Genomic DNA, 26,437 nt, shown 5'->3' on the forward strand with positions numbered 1-26,437 from the left:
GAAAAGTTGTTTTTCGCTGGGTGCAGCTGGAGTACCATCAGGGAAGTCGGCTTCTCCCAGCTGGGGGGGGTGGGGGCAGGGCTGGGTGGCTGGCGGAGGACAGAGGGCTTGAACACCACAGAGCCCAACCCCACTGCTGCAGGCCCCAAATCAGGGGAGGGCACCTTCCTCCCCAGGGAGAGGCAGGCATAGGCCTCCCTGGGTGCAGCAGCCCAGAGCTGGAGTCCCTAACACAGGTCGGCCAGAAAGGGCAAAGCCAAGACCACAGCCCAGGCCTGGCTGACTCCTGAGCTCAGAGACCCCCACATCCCACTTCCCACTTCCCAGATGGATAATCTGAGATTAGGGGGGGATGGCCCTGGTCATCCATGGGGCTGATGGCAGGGAGTAAGAGGATGGGAAGTGACATTTTGGGACACCTTGAGGGTCAGACCCTGAGTCAGGAGCCTTTATGTGACTTTTAATTCAGTGTTGACTGCAGCAAAGCAGGTGCCTTCTGGCCGAGTCCCGCTCTTCTCTGGGCAGTGGCCACCCCCTTGATGGGTCCTGCTCCTGCCCCCTTTCTTTCCTTCCCCTCCAGACTCAAGGGTTTCAGGGTAGCAGCAGTTGGGGAGGGGTGAGGCTGACAGTTTGGTTGCCACTGATGCCCTCGGAGGCCATTTTCAGGGAGCCCAGTCCATCCCAGGTGCAGACCTTGGGGCCAAGGGCCTGAAATGCCCGAGATCCCCAACAGCCAGGGACATTGGTGCCCTGCCTGCAACCCACACCCCTGCCATCTCTGAGGTCTCTTACAGCTGCAAGGGACAGTTGTGGACTCGCCATCCACGGTAGCTCGGGTGCCTGGGTCCCTCTGCCCCCCAGCCTGAGGGTTTTCCCCAACACAGCACAAGGTGGCTAAGCCTTGTGCAGGCCAGCCGGGTGCCAGGACCTCATTCCCCCCACAGTAGACCCGCGGCCTCGTGCTCGCCTGGGTGTGGAGAGGAGTGCTCAGTGTACATGGTAATTGGAGCCCAAGGATTGCGAAACTGGGGTGTTGAACCACAGCACAGTGTCCTCATTAAAAGCTGCTTGTGACAGTTCCTGGTCCTTTCCTGGGTGTGGATGCCGCACGCCCTTTGGTCTGATTCTCCCCATCTCACTGGCCCGCCACGGGGCATAAACACACAGCCTCACCGATGCCTGGTATGCCCATCTCCAGGGATGTCCCGTGAGTCCCTCCAGGTACCACACGGAATTCCCGTTGCTACCACGCTAGCTGAGGCCACCTTCCAAAACTGCCCTGTGGCGGGCCCATTTAAATCTGGACCTGTCAAGCCTCAGGCTCTCGGAGTGTGGAAGGGCATGAAGACTGGCAATTGTCCACCCCTCCCTAAGGGGAAGGTGGCCGGTGGTCACATGGCTGTCCAGAGGCTCGCTGGGGACAGACCCTGTCACCCTGCGAGGCTTAGATCAGGGAGTTCTCTATCTTCCTGGACTCAAGGGTCCAGAACCCAGGCCTGGGCCCCTCCCTCTCAGATCAGCTGGGTGCCCCCACTTGCTTCCCCAGGGGTGGGGGCGGGAGCTTGCCCTGGGCCAGTCAGAACTCTCAATGCCCCCTGCCTCCGGCTGGGTCCTGGGCAATCCGTTTTGTCTCTTCCTGCCTTGTTTCCCCATTGCTGGGTGAGGTGACCTGGAGCAGACACAGAGAGGCTTTGGGGGACACGGAGCGCAGCTTAGCTGGGGCTCGTGGCAAGCCAGGCACCTTTCCAAGCACCCCCCACCTCTTGCCTTGGGGGCTGTGCTATCTGTGTCCTGTCTACACCCGCAAGAGGGTAAGGCCAGGGCAGGAAAGAATCTTGCCTGAGACCACAGACCAGGAGAAAGTGGGGGAGCTGGCCCGATGCCTCTGTGCTCAAGGTGGTTTCCCCTGGCCCTCAGCTGGCTGCTGTGTCAGTTCTCCATTCAAGAGAAGCTGTGGCTGGCGGGGGTGGGCTTCCTGGAGCGCCCCTGCTGGCTAAGGACCATGTGCTTGTAAACTTTAATTTCCATACAGTAGAGAAACATACAGTACAAGCAACACGGGGAATCCATTGTACAGCAAAGCTCACATGTACACGTTGACACACACGTGCCCCCCTGCCGCTCTAGGGGTGATTCCGTGAGTCCATGGCCCCGCGCAGAGCGGCACAGGGGAGGCGAAGCCGGCTCAGTCCTTGCAACCGCACCCTCATCAGGAGACATCCTCTGCCCAGCGCCCTGTGGTCACCTCTGGGGGGGACAAGCAGCCTTCCAGACGGTGTCAGACACTCTGCTTCTGGCCAGTCTCTGTCCCACCTCAGAAGGTGACATCATCGCCAGCCACAGGGCTTGGCTGGGAAGCCAGGGGACATGCCCTCGGGGCCTGCTCTGAGCCAGCTGCCCACATTTGATTCCCCAAGGTGGTCAGACATGGCCGCCCTCCAGGGCCTCCAGATGGTGGATGCCACAGCCCTGGTCATTCAGTGTGGTGGGCACCATGGAGTGGGGCAGGGGCTGGGAGGCCTTCCAAGGGGAGGACGGGTTGGGACACTGACCTGAGCAGGAGACTCGGAGGGGAGGGTGGGGTAGGAGCAGGTTGGGCATTTAGACAGAGGTTGGGCAGGTGTAAAGGCAGGGCCATAGAAGGGAGGCTGGGACCTATGGGGAGCTCCAGAGGAATTTTCGAGATATCCCGGGCACTTGGAAGGTAGCCCTCAGGAGCATCTGTACGAGGGGGACATCCGGCTGCCCCGTGGTACTGTGATCTGGAAGCCAACTTTCCCGAAGGCTGAGGTGGGTCCCTGGCCAAACCCTGCCTGTGACTCTGCCCCTGGACCACCAGAAGGAGGCCACCGGCTCTGTTGAGGACCGTCCGTGGTCCTTCGTCCTGACCCTGTGGGAGGCAGCAGCTCTGGATGGGACCTCTGGGCTGGCACCTGTCCCAGACTGCAGGCTCTGGCACTCAGCGACATGGGGTCCCACGCTCACAGGACCACCTCTGGCGCGATGCTGAACAGGAGGTCATCATTGCCCCTCCGCACCTCCAGCAGCAGAGGGGACTCAGTCAGGACGGCCTCCTGCAGCTCGCTTGAGTCTGACAGAGGGCGCCCGTTGACCTTGACGATGATGTCACCATCTTGGATTCCCCCTCTGCCAATGGAGAGACACCCAGTCACCGCACATCCCTGCGAGGCCCAGACCCTACTCAGGGGATAATCTGATTGAACAGGAGCGGTTTAAGAAAAATCATTTCAATAGGTAAGAATAACATCCTGACAACAAGGTGTTTATACCAGCTGGAAACCCATGTCCTACCATAGGCTAGTGCTTTGTAAGCCTGCTTCTTCTCTACATTATGAGGGTTGGGTTCAAGTTCTGGCTGCAGCCTTTTTGGCTGGGCTGCTGCAGGGCAGGCCTTGGCCCCTTTGAGCCTTAGTTTCTACCTCTACAGTCCCATGTGGGAACACGCTGCAGATTCCGAGGTCCAGGCTGCAGTGAGGGCTGACTCATTAGGCAGCCTTGGTTGGCAGCGGCCACCCTTGCCACTGAGCCCACTGCTCTGGCTCTTAAGGAAGACTACCCGTGGTCCCTCCCCATAACTGCTGAAACCCTGAGTAAGGGGACTGAGTTTGGTGGCTATTCATTGATTCACAGACCTATGTTTCAACAACTCTACTGCAGGCCAGCTGCGGACCAAGCACCTGTGCTCCAGGGTCCGCCTCTCCCCATACAACCTCTGAAGCGGCACCACAGAAAACAGAAAGAGGGGTCTAGCTTGGTGGAGGGGGCCCTGTGGGGCTGGAGGCCGGCCTGCCTGGCTCCTCTCTACCCCACACCCTGTCCTCGCCCTTCACGGACCCCCGAGCACAACCTCCAGCTCTGGGGATCTCCGTGTAGACTGCTGACTAAGTGCACCCCACCCACCATCCAGACACAGAGCTGGGGCCTGGATCGGCCGTACAAGCATGAGGCACCTGCCCTCCATGGGCTGCCTCAGCTCACGGTGCTGCAGACAGTCAGCTGTTCTCTGGTACCCGGTGGTTTCAAAGAACATGGTGCTTTGTCTCAATTGATCTTGACAAAGCCTCCTCAGGGGAGGAAGAGTAGGCCAACTGCCCATTTTGCAGATGGGGAAACAGGCCCAGGAAGACCCAGGTGGGCCTACTGAGCTGGTGGGAGTTGGGCTGGATTGGGGTTTGAGCTCTAGGAAAGGGGTGCTCTCCACTACTCTGTCTCTCAAGACTCAAAGGAAAGGACATGCTGGGCTAAGGAAGGACACTGCCAATTCTCTAAGGGGGTACATCATCTCTCCAGCCTGGGTGGAGAGGCTTAGGAGTGGCTTAGGCGATAGACCAGAATCCCACCTGCCATTTCTGTGCCATGTCATGTGCTGGGATGGGGCTCAAGGTCATGCAAGGTCACTGAAGCGGGCCCACCCTAGGCCTCATGCCCACGCAACTCCACCCTCCTCCTGTCCAGCATCCCTGCTTCCCATAGGGTGGTCTACCTCTGAGAAGGTGAGTTTGGAACAACCTCTTGCACGTAAATCCCACTGCTAACTGATGGGAAGTCTGGATTGCTGGCCTTTAGTTCTTCCACCAAACTGAAAAAGAAGTTTCACAATGAATGCACTTTTTCTGAGCCTCTAAACTAACTCTGTGGCACAATACTCTGCTGTTCTCCCCCCAACCACCCAGGCCAGAAGAGGCATCTCCTTTGGACCCTGACACTACTCTGTTTTACCACTGACCACTCTGAGTTGTCACTTGTTCTTCTCAGTGTTGCCCACTTGACATGGGCTCCTCAAGAGAAAGTTTACTGAAGGTGGTTGATTAGAAATGTGGATAGGGGAGGGTGTTGGATAGATGGGAGGGTGGGTGGAAGGAGGGATGAGAAAGAAGGAAAGGTAGAAGAATCGATGAACCAATGGATGGATGGATGGAGAGATGGATGGATGGATGGATGGATGGACGGATGGTGTGATGGATGGATAGACAGATGATGTGATGGGTGAATGGATGAAAAGACAGAAAGAACACATTTAATAGAAAGTTTGGTATATTGGTCTGGATTACAAATGGCTGTCAGATTTAATTTCTAGATTAAGAGTTGATTAAATGGGAAGAATCATCATTTTAAGGACTGTATAGTTTTGAGAGTATAATCAATTGAGCATGCCTTAGTTCTCCCCACAGCACGCAATGCTCCTCCTCCTTCTCCAAATCCTTGGACTTGACTTGGCAAATTTTTCTCTCCTTGCTTCCCTTCCTTCTCCCTCTCTCTCCTTGCCCTCACACACTCCACCCTTTATTTTACTATCAGTGTTTCCAGCCACCCACTCTGCTACAGATGTGATACCGATGAGTAGGACACAGTTCTCACTCCCAAGGAGTTCAGATTCAAAGTTGAGGGGGGCAGGGCACAAGAGGTAATTCCATCCCCTGGGACCAGTGCAATGCTTGGAAGGGAAGCACAGCTATACAGGGGGGAAAGGTGGTACTCCTGCCACTTGAGTTTCAAAGGGAGTAGAACAGTATTCCCCCAAAATTTGTGTCCACCGAGGACCTCAGAATGTGACTTTGTGTAGAAATACGGTCTTTAAAGTTCTATTGGTTATGGATATCTAAATAGTGTCATTCTGACTTAGGGTGGGACCTAAATCCAAGAATTGGTGTTTTTATAAGAGAAAGAGGCTACGTGTGGATGATTGGGGTGGTGTGACTACAAGCCAAGAAACACCTGGAACCCCCAGAAGCAGGGAGAGGCAAGGAAGGACTCTCCCCACAGAGCCTCCAGTGGGAGCACAGACCTGCTGATGCCCTGATTTTGGACCACTAGCTTCCAGAATGTCAAGAGAATGGATTCCTATTGTCTAAAAAAAAACACCAAGTCCGTGGTAATTTGTTATGGCAGCCACAAAGGCTTGCTTCCTGGAGGAAGGGGCACCTGAATGGATTCCTGAGGGAACTGAAGGAACCTATTAGACAAAGTGGGGAAAGGTATTGCTGGCAGAGGGCTGGCCTGAGCAGAGGCTTGGGAATCTGAGTGTGTTTGGCCCACAGAAACACCTGTAGGCAGCTGGACATAGCTGGGCGGGGTCTGGGAGGAGAGGGGAGGGATGAGGGTGGATGGGCAGCAGGGCTGCATCCTCAGACACTCACTTTGATGTGATGGTCCGCATCCGTATGCCGATGAATCGCTTCTTCCAATCTGGGAACAAAACATGACAGGATCTTGTTAGAGTCACTATGAAAGCCTTTGCCCACCCTGAGGGGCCAGGTGGGTTGGGAAACTCCCCCCCCCCAGGAGAAAAAAGGAGCAGGATCCATCCTATGTGGTCACAGGCATAGAACCGTCTCTGTCCTCCAGGCTGCTGTTGAGGGGCTCGGAGATGTCCTGCCTAGTCTGGTGACTTCCTGCTCACCCTTGCCCACAGGCCCCATGTAACCACAGCAGCTCCCACAGCTGTTCTGCCACTGAACCCCACACCCAAACCCCAGCAGCCAGTGGAGGTCTCCTCTCCAGCCTCCATCTCTCAGGCTCCCCAAACTTGCCTGTTCAGATATGAACTTGTTACCTTCTCCTGCCTTCCCCATAAATGATAACATTAGCCAATAATGCCCAGTGAGCACTGGCCATGTGCCAAGCCCTCCAGTTGGGAGACTTAAACACACAACTTCCCAAGCTGGCAGCTCTATCCCCTTGGCTCTGCCAGTCTGTGACTTAGAAGGTGTCTCAGCCCCAGAAATAACATTTTCCTATTTGAAACCATAAAACAAGTCTCAACACAATTAAAATGGCTTGTCATGAAAATGTGCTCTCTGACCACAATGAAATTAAAGTAGAAATCGGTAATAGAAGGGTATCTAGAAAATTTTCAATAACTTAGAAATGAAATAACACACTTCTGAATACCTCATCTTCAAAGAAGAAATCAAAAAGGAAATTAGAAAGTATTTAAAACTATATAAAAATGAGAAAACAACATATCAACATTTGTGAGGTGCAGGTAAAGCAGTACATGGGGGAAATTAATAGTACCAGAGTGCCAATATCAGAGAAGAAGAAAGGTCTCACATCACTGATTTCAGCTTTCACCATAAGAACTAGAAAGAGAAGACTGAATGAATCCAGTTTAAGCAGAAGAAAGGGAATAATAAAGACTAGAAATCAATGAGATAGAAAACAAATTCAAAACAGAAAATAAATGAAGGGCAGAAGCTTATTCTTGGAGATCAATAAAATCAATAAGGTTTCAGCCAGACTGATCAGCCAAAAGAAGAAAAAAGAAAAAGACAAGACAATTATCCATATCAGGATCAGGCATGGGAGAAGAGACATCACCACAGAGCCTATGGTACTGCAAGGGTAAGAAGATGTAATTATGAAAAACTGGATGCCAACACATTTGACAATTCAGACAAAATGCACACATTTCTTGAATTTTCCAAACTGCCAAACCTCACTCAAGAAGAAGCAGATAACCACAGAAGCCCCATCTCTATTTTGTAGTTAAAAATCTTCCCACAAAGAAAACGTCAGGGCCAGGTTGTCCCACGGGAGAACTCTACCTAATGTTTAGGAAAGAAATAGTATCAGCTCTGCAGAAACTCTTCTGGAAAACGGAAAATGAGTGAATACTTCTGTGATGTTGTGATTTATAATAAGAAATATATGTTTTGGTTTTCATTTATGGTTCCCAGCACATGGCCCCTAAAACTTCTGTAATTCCCTGTGACAAGCACTCTGGGGACATCTTTTAGCTGCCAGCCCCTGAAATAGCCTCATGGTGATAAATGTGCAAAGAGTGTCTTCTGTTACTCATAACACAAGCCCCTTTCAACCACTTCCAAGTGTATGTTACCAAGGTGATTTTGAGAAGACCTTAAGGTTGGGGCTGGTTGCCAGGAAGCCTACAATGTGATTAGGGAGTCGAACTTTCAGCCCCAACCTCCATGCCGCCTCTGGGGAGAGGTGAGGGGCTGGAGGTGAACATAATCACAAATGGCAGTGATTGAACCAAACATGCCTACACAGTGAAGCCTCCATACAACCCCAAGAGGGAGAGTCAGAGAGCTTTCAGGTTGGTGGACATGGAGGTGCTCTTTGTCCTTTCCCAGACCTACCCTGTACACCTCTCCTATTGTTCTTGAATTCTACCTCTTTACACACAAACTGACAATGTAGCAAGTAAACTGTTTCCCTGAGCTGTGTGAGCTGCTCCAGCAAATGATCAAAACCAAGGAGGGGGCTGTGGGAACCCCACATCTCCAGCTGGTGCACCAGAAGCACAGATGACAGGCTGGACTTGTGATTGGCACCTGAAGTGGGGGGCGGTCTTGTGCAACCTTAACCATGGGTTCTGACACCCTCTCCACGTAGACAGTGTCAGACTTGGGTGAAACGGTAGGGCAGACTGCTGGTGCAGGGGGTCCCCTTGCATTTGGTCACCAGGATGTCAGAAGTGAAGCTATGTTATAGCAGAGAACTGAGTACAGACAAGAGGCACAGGAGGGGTGTTCTTCCTAAAAACCACCCAACCATCATCCTGTATCCAAAACTGCAAGAGAATTAACTAGACCAACACCCCTCATGAAGATGGCAGCAAAAAACCCTTAAACATTTTCAGCAATTCAAATCCAGCAATATATACTACTAATAATACATCACGATGGGGGAGCTTTATCCCAGGAATGCAAGGATGGTTTAACATTCAAAAATCAGCCAATGCAATTCATATTAACAGACTACAAAGGAAAGCCATCATCTTAAAAGGTGTGGAGATGTGTCTGACAAAATCTTCTAACCCCATCTGTTCCTAGGAAAAACTATGAATTCAAGGGGACTTTTTCCATCTGAGGAAAGACACCTTCAAGAGACATTGAGTGAGCATCCTACTTGTGGGTAAGAGTCTCGAGACTTCTCCCCCAAAGGCGAGAAGGACGCCAGGCATCCACTCTCACCACCTTCCTATTTAGTATCTTAGGAAGACTCCAGCCAGGCAAGAACAAAAGAAAAGGTATCCAGACTGGAAAGAAAGATGCAAAACTCTTTCTGTGCACAGACTGCAGGACTATCTGTGTGCAAAATCTGACAGAACCCACAGGAATTCCTACCAGCATAAGCTGTCAATGTCATGGGATCTCTTATGACTAATTGACATATGAAAATCAACTTTACTTGTATATCCTGGTAACGAACAATCGGAAATTGAACTTTAACATTGAACAACTGAAACAATTGAAATTGAAATCAGGAATTGACAAGCTGATTCTAAAATCCATTTGGAAATGCAAAACCAAAACAATGTTGGAGGCAGGACAAAGTGGGAGGACTGATGTCACCTGACCTGAAAACACAGCAGAGCGGTGATATTCAGGACAGACAGACAAGTGGGACAGAAAGTGCTCATTCTACTTTCGACAAAGGTGCAAAAGCAATTTAGTGGAGAAAACCACATGATGTTGGAATTGACTCTCCAAGGCAGGAAAAAAAAAGAAGGAGAACTTTGATTCATACTTCGCACTCTTAAAAAAAATTAGTTCAAAATGTATCATTGTCCTAATGTGAAGACCTCAGAAAGTAAACTGCTAGAAGAAAATGTAGAAGATAGTCCTGACCTTTGGCTAGCAAAGATTTCTTAGATACAATTCCACACACATTAAAAAAAATTGATAAAGGAGACTTCATAGAAATGGACAAAACACCCCTTTTTGAAGGCGCTATCAGGAGAATGAAAAGTTAAGCAGCAGGAGGAGACATTTCGGCTCATCTCTCTGACAAAGGCTCCCATCCAGAATGTATCTGGACCCTTCTCAAAACCTGGGAAAAGCACAAACAACTCAACTTTTTAGAGAGGGCAAAAGATCTCAACTGACATTTTCGCTTAGAAGATCGATGGTCAGGATCGATGGCCCCCCGAGTGAGAGGAGGCCAGCAGGGTTGGGGGTTGGGAGGGAGGGGAAGCTGCCTGCTGGCGGCTCTGCTGGGTTGGTGGCTCTGGTGCTTACCCCCAGCAGGTGCAGCCCCGGGACAGTTCCCAGCAGAGATGGGCTCATGGTCTGCCCTATATTTTGAAAGGACCCCTCGGCTGGGAAGGGTCTTTGAGGCAAAGGCAGCTGCGTAACCTGGTGCAGTGCTCTGCGATGGGGCCAGTCTGGAGATGGGAATCTGGGAGTCACTCCCTAGACGGCATTTCCATCCACAGGTGGGGTGAGGTCCTCAGAGGTAGGAAAAAGACCCGGGCAGAAGCCTTGGTGCTGGCTCCTGGTCAGCATTGCCCAGAGCCCCAAGGTCACGCTTCAGAACAGGAAGGAGCCCGAGCTTCCAGTGCTTGTGCATGAGCAGCACCCTGGCCAGGCAGAGGTGCAGTCCTGCCCCCTGTGAGGCAGAGGCCATACCGTTAGGGCCCTTGGTTGGAAGCCCACTGCGCACCCCAGAACCAGCAGGCTCGGCCAGATGTGGCTTCTCCAGAAACCCCGGGCAGTGGGGCTGGGACAGGGTGGCTTGATGGAATTTCTGGGTCAGCAGACAACTTTGCATCTCCTTCTTCACAGGGAGATCACCCAAATGTGGAGGGTCCCACGTGCTGGGCTGGGAACCTGGAGGTGGTGGGCTGGGGGGCCTGACTTTGTTTCCTGCTCCACATGCTAGGAAACCACTTTGGACTGGTGTGAGGCAACAAAGCCAGTGAACGCTTAGCACTGGTCCAGACCGCTGGGCTGGGGCAAGCCGAGCTCAGGAGAGCCTCTGGCACCTTGGAGAAGGGACAGTGGGCTTCCAAGCATGGGTGCTGTCCCCTCACACCCCTGCCTCTGGCTGCTGCCTCCTGGTCCAGGGGAAACAATGTCGCCCGCAGGTGTCCCCAGTCTGCCTGATCCTGGAGGCCAGGAAATGTGCCTTCCAGGGCCTCCCTGCAACTCTCCCTGGGCGCACAGGACACAGAGACCCCCAGGGCAGGAGACAAGTGATGTTTCCACTCCCCAGGTTGGATGGGACCCCGCCGTTCACAGAGGGCCTGACATCCATAACCACCCAGCCCCACTGACCCAAACGCCCCCGGGGGTGAACCCCCAATCCCTCCTGGAGCCTGAAGCTGAGGTTCCCTTGGACCAGCATGGTGTCCCCTCTCACCTCCAGAGAACCCCAGAGTCCTCTGTGCCCCATAGCCCTATACAGGAACAAGAAACCCCCCTTAATGTTTCCTTGGTTTAATTTAAGGATGCCTTGTTTTAAAGAACTTTAGATTAACCTGGTTTAAGTATTTTGATGATTTTATTAAGACAAAACAGCAGAAGTGAACACCAACTTCAGAAGGGCTTTAAATTATAGATTCAGTCGTCCAGCTAAGATTTGTTGGACTCTCTGACCAGTCCACATGTCCCGGGGGAGGAGACAGCTCTGGGGACAGGGGCTGAGTCTCCCAGGGTGTCTGGGGTGAGGTGGCACTGACAGGGAGAGTCTCTGCCCAACAAAGGAATGGGCCCTGCTGGCCCCTGGTGGGTTCTGAGAGGGGAGAGGAAGTGAGGCAAGAAGCCAGGGGATGCTATCATCTGATTTCTAACAAACAGTCACCCAACAGCTCAGTCTATACAAAAGGCAGATCCACCAATTTCCTGGAAGGGAGCCAAAGTCAAGGGCATCCTTATGGGGGAGGATAATTACACTAGAAAAGCTCAGTTATTAGAGAAAGCACCAAGACTATGACTGGTAGGAAGGTGCAACCCTGGGTTAAGTTCTGAGCTTCCTAGCAGCCAAGGAGAAAAGACGTGGGGTTAGATGCCCCTCCCCCACCCGTCCAAGAGAAGAATCGTTCAGCTTCTGCAGGTAAGACTGGCTCTCCAGGCCATCTTCACATGAGTGACACCGATGAGCCCAATGGAGTCCTCAACAGGGGTTCTTCACATGACCAGTCCTCACGGCACTGGTCTTGGCTGCACTGGGCTCCGTGTGCTTGGCTGGTGGGATCCTGGAGGATCGGGCAAGCATGTGGAAGCCCCCTGCTCTCAGTAAACTGCTGGTGAAGGGGCTGGGAGAAGACATGGAAGCAATCTGAAGGTGGCACTAGTGGAATGGCTCAGGTCTGGACACTGGCCAGGTGGGCACGGGAGACAAAATGGTGGGAGGGAGACATTCACTTGGGCTAGAATGAAAGGCGGGAAAGTGGAGGGCACCAGGAAAGCTCCTGAGATCAGGAGACATAGGACCCTCCTCTGGAAGGCAGCTGTGACCACCAACCTTAAGAAGGTGCCTTCCAGGGCCTCCCTGCAACTCTCCCTGGGCGCACAGGACACAGAGACCCCCAGGGCAGGAGACAAGTGATGTTTCCACTCCCCAGGTTGGATGGGACCCCGCCTAGGCCTCCCTCAGGTGGGTGCTCATGGCCATCCAGGCCTGGCTAGGGAGAGCCGGACATCCCTACGTGGACAGGGAGATGGAGCTGAGTGGAAGATGCTTTCCAAGGATTGGGGGCTTGGGCTCCACTCCCCTGGAGGAGAGACTGTCCTCCTGGACAGGCTACATGACCAGCAGGCTGAAAGGGGGAGTCCTTGGGGATGAGCAGAGGGGAGGGAGGTAGGAAGGAAGGAGGGAGGGGCGATGGGTGAGTGGCTGGTAGAAGGGTGGGTAAAAGGGCAGATGGGTAGATAGGTGGGTGGGTGTATACGTGGATAGAAGGAAGGGTGGGTTGATAGGTGGATGGATGGAAGGAAGGAAGGAAGGAAGGATGAAAGAGAGGGAGGAAGGAAGGAAGGGAGGGAGGGAGGAAGGAAGAAAGAAAGGAAGGAAGGAAGGAAGAAGAGAGGGTGGGAGGAAGAGAAGGAAGGGAGGAGGGAGAGAGGGAGGGAGGGAGGGAAGGAAGGGAGGAAGGGAGGAAGGAAGAAAGGACACACCAGTTCTGTCTGCAGCAGCCCAGAGAAGTGGAGCCTTGTGGCCCAAGCCACTGGAGGTGGGAGGTGGGAGGTGGAGACCCCTCCCTTCACCGCTAGAAAGGGAGCATCGGGAGGGACAGGGGTGCCAGGGGCCAAGAGGTAAGGGGAGGAAGACAGAGACCACAGCTGGGAGGTACGGGGTTCTGGGGACTTCAGGACAGGCATGGGGTGGGCAGGGAAGGAAGGGGTCCCCAGCCTCAGCAGCCCCCAGAGCAGCACTCTACCTTTGACATGTTTATCCTGGAACTCTGCGAGGAAGCGCGTGATGCGGTCTGAGGGGATGGCGAAGGAGATGCCAGCTGCCACCTTGAGCGTGTTGATGCCAATGACCTCACCATCCTGGGCGGGGAGGTCAGAGGAGCGATCACCCCGGAGCCCGAGTACCGAGTAACGTGTCCACCCCCGGCTCCCAGGGCCGAGCTGGTCATCACTACCCCTGGAGGAGGGGCTCCCAGGGCAGTGCTGAAGCTGTTCTGGAAAGGCCCTCTGGGGTTCACCTCACTTCTTCCTCTAAACCCGGCCCGTCCTCTCCCTGGCTCAGGGAGCTCACCGTCTGCCCCTCAAGCAGTGCCCACTGAGGAGGACACCCCCAACCCAGGGAGGGCGTGATGAGGCCCCTGGGACTGGAGCGTCTCTCATCCATCCTTCTACAAGTGGGGCTAGGGGCGTGTGGCCAGGGCAGTTCCCCAGGCCCCCACCCTCTCTGTCCCCCAGGAACTGGCCTCCCACCCCACACTTGCCTTGCACCCCTTCAAGGCCACAGCTTGGGTCACCAGACACAGCCTGGTGTGCACCCGTTTTCTGTCCTCCAGCATGAAGCCCAGGCACAGAGAACACCCATGCTGGGGCTGTGGTTCCCGCTGAGCGCCTGCAGGCTGCTTGGGGACAGGGTGAAGCACCCTCTGAGCCCTCCCACTCCTGCTGTGCCTTCTCCCCAGACTCGCTTTCTCCGGCATGTCCCTTTTCCATGGCCCAGATGAGGTGCTCCCGCCTCCAGGAAGCCCTCCCTGCCTGGGTTCCTCCAGAGTCCCCTCACTGTTCTGCATGTCATGCGGGCATGCTCACATCTGACACACTGCAGCATGGACAGGAGCTCCCGGGGTGGGGATGGCACATGAGATTTCAGGGCCCCAGGAGCTGAACGGATTTCTGACCTGGTTTATTCTAGAAATCTCACCTGGGATGAGAATGAGCCTGACCTGGCACCCAGGGTGGGCATAGGATCATTGGCGGGGGGGCCCAAGGGGACTGGGAAAGGACAAGGATACCCCTCAGCGCACACGTAAATGCAAGGATGGGGGACCCAGAACAGTGAGCAGCCCTGACCCGTGTGTCCCCTGCCCCAGGTCCTTGCTGAGCCCATGGCCCCTGCCTGGTCACTGTTCTGGGTAATCCTTCTTCCTTGGGCAGCCCAGCTGCTCTGGGGGCCCCAGGGGGCCAGGGCAGCATGTGCTTGGGGACACGTCTTCCTCCCGGGCCTCCAGCCTAGCCATTGGGTGTGCAGATTCAAGGCCCCTCTTTAGGGTTCCATCCCTGCCTTGAGGCTGTGCTGTCATGTGAGCAGAGCCCCAGAAAAATGGAGGCTTCTGCCCTTGGGGACACTTACCAGGTTCACCAGTGGTCCCCCGGAGTTCCCGTACTGCAAGGGGAGGAAACTTGATGTGAGCTGAGCCCTGAGCCCACCCGAAGGTCCCTGAAGCTCTGTCTTCTGACCCTCGTTCCAACCGGCACAGAGATGGGTCATCGAATTTCACCCCTAATGGCAGGGAAAGGCCTCACTTCACCTCCACTTCACAGGTAAGGGAGCTGAGGCCCTAGAGGCCACACGGACGGCTGTGGGGTGACCCGTGCGCCCTGCACAGACTAATAGGCTCACTCCAGGCTCGGCCACGAGGGGCCTCTGCAAAGGCTCTCATTTCCAGAAGGGCCCGGAGCTTGGCAAACCCACAAGGCTGGGCACTCTGTGAGCTACAGTGACGATACTAACAGCAACAAAAGGAATGCTGGGGTTTTGGGGGTGACTTGGGCAGAGGCTCTCTGCATCTCTGAATGTCCCAGCTCAGGGCAGCAGCTTCTAACCCCTCTGGCAGACCTGGCATCCCAGTGCAGAAGTCACAGGGAGCCCGAGATCTGCTGAACATAAAGAAGGAGCTTGGTATCGAGCGGAAGTGTTGAGTGATGGGTCAGTCTCTGGGGACAGGGACTCACGTTGATGATGGCGTCCGTCTGGATGTAGTCCATGTCTGAGTCCCGGAGGCCCAGTTCCTTGCCGTCCCGCTGGGCCGTGCTGACGATGCCCGTGGTCACGGTGTTCTGCAGGGCAAAGGGGCTACCGATGGCCACCACGAACTCGCCGGGCCGAAGGTCTGCTGAGCGGCCCAGCAGCAGCGCCGGCAGCTTTTTCTGGAGGGGAGACACGGGGAGGGAGGCTCAGCTGTCTGCCTTCACTGGGGCCAGAGCCAGATCGATGCCAGGCCCCCAGCGGAGTGGTCCCAGGATAGCGGGAGCAGCTGGACAGAGCTGTCAGGGGCCAAGGCCAAGGCAAATCGCCAACTCAGACAGAGGCCGGGCTGGCCTCCAGCTGACCCACAGTAGGAGAGACCCAGGCCAGGGTCCTTACAATGGGGGCTCAGCTGCTCTGTGACCGACCATGGGTTCCCCAGGCAGCTGTAGGGGTCACACACAGGGAGGGTGCCCGGGGGGTCCAGCTGGGCATGGCCTCTGAGGTGATGGAGCCCAGTGATTCGGTGGTCACAGGTCCCTCTGAAATCTCATGAGCACTGTGAATACCATCCAAAACGTATCACACACAGACTGAAGCATAAGACTGAGAGTCCTGCAGGAAGCCTGGAGCCCAGGTGAGGACATGGAACCCTACTATTGGAATCTTTGATCCAGCTCAACCTGATCTCCCAGTATAGATACAGGGAAACGGAGGCCCACGCAGGGCTCAGGGGCCGAGAGGCAGATCCTGCTTCGAGGAGAAGTGTTGGCTGCTGATGGTGCCTGCGGGCACCAGGGTGCATGGGCCTTACTGATTCCACCGGCATCTGTGGCCCCCGAGGACGGCCGGGGTGCACCCCGCCCTAGGATTCGGCCACAGCCCCGGGAACGGGAGAGACCCAGGGGCAGCCAGACCCAGGGTCCTCGGTGGGGGAGGTGGGGGGGGGCTGCATTCTGTGGCCCTTGGGGTGTTTTGTAAATAAAGTTTTATTGGCACACAACCCTGTGTTTGTATCACCTGTGGTTGCCACAGAGCTAGGAAGCATCCACATAGTGCTCAGGCCCCACAAAGCCCAGGAGCATTTACTACCTGGAGCCTCACTGCAAATACTACCGCCTGTCCTTGAGCATACTGCACCCCCCCCAGCCTGACTGCCCTCATCCCTAGAACAGACATGGAATCCCCCGGCTCAGTAACTACTGTCAAAGTGTCAAATGTGGGGAAGGGTTCATGTTGGGGTAAATCTCCTCTCCCTCCATCAGGTAGGAAGGAAACTCCTCATAAACGATTGATTATCACCAAAACTCTCCGGTATCATTCAGAAAGAGCAGAAGCCAGATTCAAGGTCAGTCATGCCAAAGTCACCAGCACAGACGGCCCCACGGGTTGCCGACCTCATGGCAGGGGCGGCCTGTAGCAGCCCTGTCCAATGGTCCTAAGTATGACACTGGACAAGCTCTGTCTTAGGTCAGCATGATCTTGGGCAGTGGTCTAACCTCTCTGAGCCTCAGTTTCCCCTCTGAAATCGCAGGACACTGACATCCCTTCTGCCAAGGGCTGTGGGACCTTCTGGAACAGCCGGTGGCACGGATAGGGGAGGACAGTGGCCCTGCTGGGGGCTGCCTAGCCAGCTGGGGGGACCGGATGTAGGGGGACGGGGGCCTATGTCCCAGTGCTCTCCACAGCCTCTGGTGGCCATGCAGGTACAGTGGCATCTCCCGCAGTGAAGCAGGGTGGGGGGCCTACACCCTGTTTCTGGTCTGACTTGGGCCCCTTCCTCCCAGTGCCCCCCAGGAAGGCTGGGCTGACACAGCTCTGGGCCCTGGGGTCTGGGGAGGTGCCCCCCACACTCACTTTCGGGTGGATCTTGATGGTGGCGATGTCTGACTTCTTGTCAATGTCCTTGATGGTGGCCTCGTAGCTGTCACCATTCTGGAGCTGCACCTTGAGCTGCTGCCGGCCAGAGACAGCGTTGGTGCTTGACACCACATGAGCGTTGGTGACAATCAAGCCAGCCTCTGACATGATGAAGCCCGAGCCACTGGACAGGGGCACGTTTCGGCCAAACAGAGGGTGTCTGTGGGGAGGTAAGCACAGGCGGGCGGTCAGGGTGGGCGGGGGCCTGGACGCAGGAATCTGGACACGGGGCCTGGACGCGGGGACCTGGATGCAGGAAACTAGGGGACCCGGACGCGGGGCCAGCTGCAGCCATGCACCAGCTGCTGTGGAGCAGAGCCCAGCGTCGCGTGAGAGATCATGGGTTTGGAGTCTCCGGGCCCGGGGCCAACCCCAGCTCTGCCACCTCCAGCTGTGGCCTTGGCCAGCTCACTGACTCCTGGACCCATTTCACAGTCAGCCAGAGAGGACAACCATCTGTGACTTGCAATTTTCTGGGCGGAGATGGAGGTCCATGCATGTCAGGCGTGTTGGGACAGGCAGGCATGCTCAGCCCTGACTGCTCAGCCCCGGAGCCAGACAGGCGAGGACTCTAATCTTGGGCCCATCCCACTTACTATCTGCATGGCTGGGGGCAGGCCTCAGTCTCCCAGCTAGGAAATGGGGACCGTACCCTGCTGAGTGTGATGCCTGGAGGCAGGAAGTCACTCAGCAAACAGGACAGCTATTGGCACTAATGGGCACGTAGCTTTTGCGGGGTCTGTCCTGCGGCAGGTCCCCACGGGGGCGACTTCCCGGGCGGGAGGACAGATCAGCCTACACAGGAAGAAGATGGCACAGGGCAGGGTGTGCCATCCCAGCGTGCTCCCCCAGTGCCTGTGGCAGGCTCCTCTCCGTGAATTCTGCACCGGCGCCGTCCTCCAGGGGACTCAGGGCAGGGAACACTGGACGGTGGCAGGCAGGGTGCATGCTCAGACACAGGCAGACAGGTGTCTGCTTCTGTTCATGGGATCCAAAGGTCTGAGGTCAGAATTCATGGATGCGGGACAATGCCCGAGCCTCCCCAGAGCCGAGAGGACCCCAGGCCAAGGCCAGGATGCCAGAAAGGAGGGACACCAGGCGCAGCTCGGGACCCTCTCCACCACTCCAGAGGGGCCTGGATGGAGCGGGTCCTCAGTGCCTGAGGCTGCTTAGCAGAGGTGAGGGAGAAAGGGTAGCCCAAAGGGCCTGGGACTGTGCAGGGGAGAAAGAGTAAGAGACGGGGCGATGTCTCAGGGAAGTGAGGGAGGGCAGAAAGGCTGCCTCGCGGGCAGGACCAGTGACGGGCTCACATCACCAACTGCTCCGGGCCAGACACAAGTGATTTAATGATCACGATCCTCCTATGTGGGAGCAGGCCGAGTGTTTACATGTGCAGATGCCATGGCCTGGGACACAAAGGACTGGGCTGGGTCAGGCAGCCTGGCCACTAGGCCCCGGGGGGGACCCAAGCCTCCGTGCATACTCGCACTCAGTTTCCGCCCTCGCCCAGTTCTGAGTGTGGCCCTGGGCGGGGCTGCACCTGACCTCCTCCTGCGCCCACGGTGGGAGCTGTCACTGTCTGCAGGAGGGGCACGAGGCAGCCAGCGGCCTCCTCCCCTCAGGTCAGGGGTCACAGTGGAGGCTCCCAGGCTCCATGAGCATCTCATCTGTGTCTGGGATCTGGCCCACTTGGTCTTGCCCACCCTCCCCCTGGGACATGGGCCTCTAAGTCTGATGTGGCAAAGGCATCGCCATCTGACCAGGCTGGGCTGTAGTTAGCAATTAGCTGGCTCAGAGCCCAGTGCCCAGAGCCTTCTAGAAAGACACTGGCCCCATCTGAGCCACTGGCAAGGCCAGGGACGTGCCACTTAGTGTGTCCAGTTGTAATTTCCTCAATGACATGTCTCAGGGTCTGGAGCCTGCAGAAAGGGCAGGAAGGGGTCAGCTCTGGGGCCTGAGAGACCTGAGGTCAAACTCTAACTGGGCCCTCGGCAGCTCTTGGTCCCCCAGCCCTGGGTCCCCACCCAGGAAATGGGAACCTTAAAGCCTAGCATGAGAACCTAGCCATGTGTGAGAGCGGAAAGGGCCTCAGAGTGCAGGGTGTCAGTCAGTACAGAGGGCTGGACCCCCCTGGTCCTGACTTGGGGTGAGTCCTGCCTGTGCCTGGCTCTCTCCTCTAAGAGGTGGACACTCACTGAGACTGTTGGGACATAGTTTGGCACAGCAGCCACCAGGGTTAGGAGCACACAGTAGGTCCAAGGGCATTGCTGTTCTGACAGGGGGCTTGAGGCGTTGGCTGCTGGCCCCGTGGAGCACCAGCAGGGGTGAAGACAATCCCTGCCCTCCAGAGATGGGGGGCAGTGACGCCTCGTGACAAGGGCTCCCACTGCGCAAATGCCACGCCCAGTCAGCAGAGAGCCCTGTGCTGGGGCCAGCGATGAGGGCGTGAGTGATTCTGCCCCACTGCCCTGCACCGCCCCCCCAGGGACGCCCCTGGGCCTCAGTGTTAGCCTCACAACACCAGCCCACCTCCACCACCCAGGGAAAGCGCTGTGTAAACACACAAGGCCCCAGCACCCTGGCCTGAGGCTGCGGGGTGACCATCCACTCTGGGGCACGTGGGCCTGGCTCCCTCTGCTCCCCATCAGCGTGGAGGGGTTCAGACCCTGCGTGCCTCATCAGGGTGGTTTGGCGGTCCCCTCCTCGCACACAGGGGCCAACACGTGGTCAGCCAGAAGGAAGCAGCACTCTTGAGACGTCTTGCTGTCCGTGTCTTCTCTTTGGGGAGTAGACGTCGCACTGGGAGGAGACTCCAGGAATCCACGGCTGATCGGGCTCCAGGGCAGTGGTGCTTCCCAGCTCAGACACGCACCCCCTCCCCTCCCCCATGGGACACCCTTGTTTAGCAAACCTGCAGCCCGGGGGGGCTCCCCTTGGTGAGCAGACCAGAGGCAGAGAGGGGCGTCCCTCCCCAGGGGCACATGAGCTGGAGATATCCACGAGGCCCACCCACCCCATGAGCACCTGGCTTCGCCCGCCCTAGGGCTAGAATGGGGGACTGCTGGGAGGGGCTCATGCACCTCAGGAAGAGCTCTATGTGGACCACGGCCGGCGCGATCTTTTCCACCACGTCCGCGATGAAGTTGAACTTGTACCGCGGGCTGGTCAGCTGGTGGAGACCTGCACTAGCAGAAAGAACCAGGCACCTCACTGAGACATGGACACCGCCAACAGCACCCTGAACCCCCACCCCGGGGGCACACTCCACCAAGGAAGGACCCCATTGGACTCAGAACCCCTCAGGGACACCCCACACTCAGCAGCACAGTGACACCCAGACATTCAGGAGGGGCCTTCCTGCTGAGCTCCCTCCCTGATGCCACCGGGTGGGCTGGGACACTCGCCCTCAGCTGCCAGCTGCGACCTGACATTCTGACCTTTGAGCTAGATCTCGGATAGACAGCAGTGCCGAGGCATGAGGCAACCATCCTCTCCCTCGTCCCCTGGCCCTTCATCCCTTGGGCTAGAGCAGTGATCAGGCAAGGGTCCAGCAGAGGCCCCTGGCTTGCCCCCCCGTCTGGCCACAGTGTGATCCCCTCCTGGGCCCTGCGGGACTCCGGATGTCTGAGTCGCCAGGGCCCCCCATCCAACTTGGCTATGCCCCAGTGCGACTTGCTGGGCGGTTCATGAACTCCCCTGGAACCCTCGAGGGCTCAGATTTCTGCTGCTGTCAGCAGCAGGGGCAGCGCCTGCCAGGACCGCAGGCCTGAGGGATGTGGGTGGCACGGGGCCCACACCCCTTTGGTCTCCCTGGCTCGGATATGTGCCGAGGCCTCTCAGGTCCCCAATGGAGACTGGTGCCCCCAGAACCCACGCTGCCCAGCACTGCTTGTGATTGGTCCCCGAGTGAGCGGACGGCTGGAGGTGGACACTTGCTGGGCTTGGCCAGGCACCCTGCCTCCAGCTGTGTGGCTTTAGGCAAGCCACTCACCCTCTCTGAGCCTTGACTGCTGGTCTGAAAATGAGATGGAGGATGCCCCCCTCCCCAACCGCCCCCATTGACCCATGGGAACTGGGTATGAGTGTGACTTGCAGGGGTGAGGCTTCTGCCCGGGGGGCCCACCATGCCCCCAGCACCCGTGTGGGGGAGCCAGCAGGGCTCAGCCTGCGAAGCCTAGTTTCACAGCTGAGGCCGTTCTCAGTCTCTGGGAGGCATGAGGATCTAGTGAGACTCTAGTTGTTGGTTTTGTCCAGAGGCTTGGTGAGCATGCCCACCCCGTGTGTCCCATAAACATGTGTGGGCACACGCAGGGCCCCACATCCCGAACACTCTCCCCACATTGAGGGAGCCAGTGTGGGGGTCCCTGCGTCCCTGTCAAAGGCGGGGTGACCGTGTGGCTTGCGGAGATGCTTCTCCTGCCCGAAGATGCAGGTCGAGTTGGAGAAGCATGTTGTGAACTCTGGCCGGGGACTTTTCCCTTTAGGGGCCCCTCACCCATCCCCCGTGCCCCCCCATGCCCCATGCCCCGACTCCCCATTATGTCCAGACTGGGACTCTGGGTGGGTCAGGAGAGGGCTCCCCTTAGGCTCCAAGGTGAGGGGTGGAAAGGAGGCCCCACCCACCAATTCTGTGACGTCTGTCTCTCAGCTAGGACTCAGGACACAGGGGCCCAGGCCACTGTGGTCATCCTAAACCAAAGGCGGCCTGTGCGGGGGTGGCCAGAGCCCGTCTGGGAGACGGGACCTGTAGTCAGCCAGCCCCTCGCCCACCCAACTGCAGGTGGCCAGGGCCTACCCTGCCTGGGAGCCTTCCCCCATAGTTGGCAAGACCCTTGGAGGGGCAGGATCTGAGCTTCAGGGCTCACAGTAACAAGGGCTCCAGGGGCTGTCCCACGCATTGATTTCCACGCAGGACTGCCCCGAAACTCTGCAGGCGAAGCCACCCGTGGGGGCTAAGGCCAGCTCTGTCCCCCTATCCCGAGGCCCCTGGAAGCCCAAATCCTGGTCTCGCCTCCAGGCAGAGGGAAGGAAACAAGTCGCAGAAACTCCCGGCTTGTCCGGATTCTGGTCTCTGACGGGACCGAGACACTCCTCACCAGGTCATTCCTGTGGCCCCAGGCACAGAGGATACCTGCCCCAGACCCTTCTCCCTTCCATGGGTGGGTGCTTGGCAGGGTCTGCACCTCTCCCAAGTGTGCTGGGCTCACCCTGGCCGAGGCGCGTGCCCACCATGCTGTGCTGGGGCGGGCAGTCCCCGAGGGCCACGTCAGATGTCACCCATCCCCCATCCCCTCTGTGTAACCCGTTGGGCCATTTACTCTGAGTCTCTGCTCCATCACCTGCCTCCCTGTGCCTCACCCACACAGACCGTTCCCCACTGCTCCCTAGCAAGATGCTCCAGCTTGTCTGGGGGAACAACTCAAATCCCACCTCCTCCAGGCAGGCCCCAGCACAATGAATTTCTCCCTCCTGGAGGGTTTCCCAGGACAATGCCCTGCCCATGGCACGCCCTCAAAGGTGGGGCATTCAAGTGACCAGCCAGGCACAGCCCAGGGGTGACAGCGGATGGGGCAGAGGGAAGCCCAGCGACGCCTCGAGCCAAGTTCCAGGGACTTCAGAGCCTGAGCCTGACTTGAGCCAGGGCCTGGGGCACCCGGGTGGGGCTCCAGGGTCAGTCAGCTGGGGACCTGGGCCCTGCCAGGTCCTGTCTCTTTAAGCAGACCTACCATGGTGGGCGGTGGGGAGAGGGGTGGTGGGGCGGGGCAGTGCCTGTTTCCTGGTCCTCCTCCCCACACACAGATGAATCACCCCATGAATCAGTGGGCAGGGAGGACTCGGTTCCCACTGCTTCTTTCCACATGAAAACCTTGGGCCCCACGGCTGGAAAGCAGACTCTGTTTATTTGGGGTTTTGACAATCCCTCCCCCACCCCATCCTCCAGCCAAAGTTCTGAAGTCAACAGTCAGTCCCGACCAGATTCAGCTGTTAGCATTTTGTTTTGTTTTGTTTTCAAAAATAAACTGTAATTCACAGGCTTTGGAAGTTCTAGTCGGGAGGAATTTGACACAGGGCTAAGCAATCAAGGCCAGGTGTCCTGTGGCGCCTCCGGGGAGAGGAAGGGGCACAGCCAGGATGGGAGCGCCTGGGACCAGGGGCGGCAGGGAGAGAAGCTGGGCTTCTGGGTTCCGCCCCAACATTCTTGCGCCCGCAGAGCTCAGGGATAGGCTGTGCACTGCACAAACCATTCTTAACAAAGATCACAGTGTGACTGGCTTCCCTTGGAGTTGTGCAGTGCACAGCCTGCCCAACTGTATGCACTAGCCCTCCAGCACATAATGCACAGCATGGACTGAGACCCAGTTCTGTTACTCTAACTCTGAGGTCACTGCCCTTATTCTATCAGAAAAGCCCCCACCTGTCTAACCCAGTGGTTAGCTATGAACTGGGATGGGAGGGCCATCTGCAGATGACCGCAAAGCCCCACCTGTGTTCATCTGTCCATAATGCTAAACAGCCTGCAGACCAGATGACAACATCTTATCAGTGTGTTGAGGGACCCGGGCATCTGGCTTCCATCTGCATCTGCAGCCTCACCTGCTGCCCCTCTCCCCCAGACCCCCAACTCCTATTCCCTCTGTCAGGAATGCCCCTTCCCTCATCCTTCAAGCCGGGGCCAGAACACCTTGTCTGGGGAGACTGCCCTGACTTGGCAGGCTCAGTGACCGCTCTCACCCCTCTGGGTCTCACAGCCCCTCATGACCCCTCCCAAGGCGTGTCCCTCTGATGGTCCCCATGGCCTGGACACCCCCATTCCACAGCACTGAGCAGGGAGCAGCGAGAGAACACATGAATAAGCAAGGAGTGCATGAAGGCTCTGTGGGAACAAATGCACCATCTCAGGGGCCCCTCCACGGCCCCCAGCGCCCCCCCCCCCCACAAAGGCCCTACTCGCCCACCAGGGGCAGGCTTTGAAGCCCCAGGAGCCGCCTCCCGGGTTTAACTAGTTCCCAGAACAGTTCCCTGTGTTTTTCTTGCTCTTGAAAACTTGCCTGTCCCCAGGTGACAGTCTCCCCACCCAGCCAGGAACAGGGGTCTCAGATCGCACTGTGGCTCCCAGGGGGCAAGGTGCTGCTGTCTGTCGCCCTTGGCCCCAGGCTCCTGCCCTTGGATGCAGGGCTCCACCCGCATGAGTCCCGCCCAGCAGCCGCATACAGGGAGCTTCGGCATTTATGAGACCAGTGAAGTCTCAAAGCCCTTATTCGAGGCAGGATCTTTGCCCATTTCATAGACCAGGAGACCCACCCCCTAAGGCCCAGGTCCCTTGACGCTGACCCCAGGTGCCTCCTCTGCTCTGGGCTGGTCCTCCTTAGTCAGTGATGGGTTGTCCTGCCCAGGGGCGCCCAGCTTGGCCAGACTTCGACTTGGGGTCAGTCTGGATCTTCTAATGTGCCAGCCTCATGGAGGAGGGGCTCTGCCACCAGCTTATCTGACCTTTATCAAAAGGGTACCCAGGACTCTGGGTAACCTGGAAGCCAAGATGGGGTCAGCCTGTGGCTCTCCTCTGACAAGAAACCCTCCCTGCCCTAACTGGTCCAGTGGCTGACTCCACTGGGCCCAGGCTCCCCAGCTGGGTCGTGCACTGAACAAGGTCCATGGAATTCCCTTGGACACAGGGCAGCCCTTCCACGAACACTGCCTTCCAGCACGTTTCTTCCTCTACTATTTCTCCTCTCCCACAAAATCCATTTATGTCAGAAACACCCACTCGTCGGTATTGAGGTCTATTCGTACTCAAGTCTGTTAGCTTTAATGCCTCACCTCACAGATTGTCCAGTGACCCAGCCAGAAAGGTCCCATTTCACAGATGAATCCGAGGTGCAGAGAGCTTAGGAGACTTGCAGATGGGGTAGCTGGGACTCACCGCTGAGCACTTGGACGCGAGAACAGAACTGAGTCTCAGTTCTGGCTCTGCCTACCATGCACTACAGGGGTTGAAGCATACAGTTGGGCACATTGTGCACTACATAACTCCAAGGGTTCTCTGGCTCCTTCTTACACTAGACATGGTGTTCGGTTTAGGGCACATTCATGTACGTCCCAGCCACATCTTCACTGCGCTGAGGACAAGGTGTCTGTGACTTTATTCTCTTTCTTACCAGTTTATCTAACATGGTTATCAAAATCAAACAGGAAAACCACTTCCTCAAGGCGCTGGAGGTCGGCCCGGCGTACAGAGCCGCAGTTGGAGACTCAAGGGGCCTGGGCTAGGGCAAAGCTGTCCCTCCCCACCTGGGGTAGGACTGGCCCCGGCTGAGCTTTTTCTTATAGAGCGCCATGACAACAAGACCTAAATAATGCACATGTAAGGCTTTGACAGCCTGAAGACAAGCCTGGTGTCTCACCCTTGACCTTGGTAAACCTGACGGCTTTTCTTCCTCAAAGCAAGGCCCGGGAGGAGGTGATACTCAGACCCTAGGGCAGGACATGCCACCCACTTAACCAGGTGCCTGCCACGGACACGTGGATGTGGTCGCTCACCGGCCAGTCTGTTGCCACGGACCCCAGGATGCCCCCTGTACCTGATCAGCCCCCCTGACCAGCCCCCGTCAGACATCCTCAGGTCTCATCAGCTCTCCCCGCCCAGGGCACTGGCCTCCCTCCCACCGGCTGGGCCCGTTTGTATTCGGCACACCTGTTACCCATAAACCTTCAGTGGCTCTTTGCCTCCTGAGGATGGGTCACCCTCACAGCATTTCCCACCATCCTTCTCTGCACAGCTGCTCTTTGTGCCCACCTCTAAATGGCTGTCTATATGCCACCTCCTCTAGGAAGCCCTTTCCCCTTCTGGAGGTGGTGTCTCCCTCAGTGAGGTTCTGCACATAGTCATCTGTCCCTCACAAGACTGGAGTGGGGATTTCATAGGGACCTGCTAACAGGGATGAAGCCAGGCAGGAAGGGGAGGCCAGGTGGCATCAGAAGTCTGTGCCTGGTTGGTCTTGAAGGCAGTGGGAGCCACGGCTGGGCTTTGAGCAGGGAGATCCAAGTCGTATGACACTCCCCTTGGACTGCTGTGTGGAGGTGCAGGGCCTGGGGAGAAGCCTGAGCAGGCAGACCCCAGGGGTCATTGCGGGACCCTGACCGCCCCTCCAGGCTGACATCAGGAGCACAGAGGGTTGGGGTGCTCCCTGGGCCCCACCCCGGTCAGAGAATCCAGCTGCTCAGCACCCCGGTCTCCGCTCCCCCCTCTGATGGGGCTCCTGGCTCTGCCGTCCAGCGTGTGGGCAGGGGGAGAAGGATGGGAAGCGTCACACTGCCTGGTCCCCGTGGCTGAAATTCAAGACATGCGCAGGAAGCCACGAAGGGGATTATA

At 56.8% G+C, this 26,437-nt stretch overlaps 1 protein-coding gene across 5 annotated transcripts in view; it reads right to left on the reverse strand.

The window, feature by feature from the left end:
* Positions 1 to 1,794: 1,794 nt before the first annotated feature.
* The window catches only part of HTRA3 (HtrA serine peptidase 3), a 29,319-nt gene continuing 4,676 nt past the window's right edge, over positions 1,795 to 26,437 (reverse strand). For 2 of the 5 annotated variants that reach the window (XM_047718756.1, XM_047718755.1), the window contains 8 exons: positions 20,148 to 20,247; positions 17,005 to 17,227; positions 15,135 to 15,329; positions 14,533 to 14,565; positions 13,151 to 13,265; positions 6,159 to 6,207; positions 4,505 to 4,600; positions 1,796 to 3,147 (listed from right to left, as the gene is read on the reverse strand). In XM_047718756.1, the coding sequence (XP_047574712.1) occupies positions 2,982 to 3,147; positions 4,505 to 4,600; positions 6,159 to 6,207; positions 13,151 to 13,265; positions 14,533 to 14,565; positions 15,135 to 15,329; positions 17,005 to 17,227; positions 20,148 to 20,247 (977 nt within the window). In that variant the 3' untranslated portion in view covers positions 1,796 to 2,981. Of the gene's footprint in view, positions 3,148 to 4,504; positions 4,601 to 6,158; positions 6,208 to 11,252; positions 12,026 to 13,150; positions 13,266 to 14,532; positions 14,566 to 15,134; positions 15,330 to 17,004; positions 17,228 to 20,147; positions 20,248 to 26,437 lie in introns of those variants that run through there. The other 3 variants (XM_047718757.1, XM_047718758.1, XM_047718759.1) reach the window with 3 other exon arrangements.

Source organism: Lutra lutra, chromosome 2 (genome assembly GCF_902655055.1).
Source record: "Lutra lutra chromosome 2, mLutLut1.2, whole genome shotgun sequence".
Taxonomy (NCBI): Eukaryota; Metazoa; Chordata; class Mammalia; order Carnivora; family Mustelidae; genus Lutra; species Lutra lutra.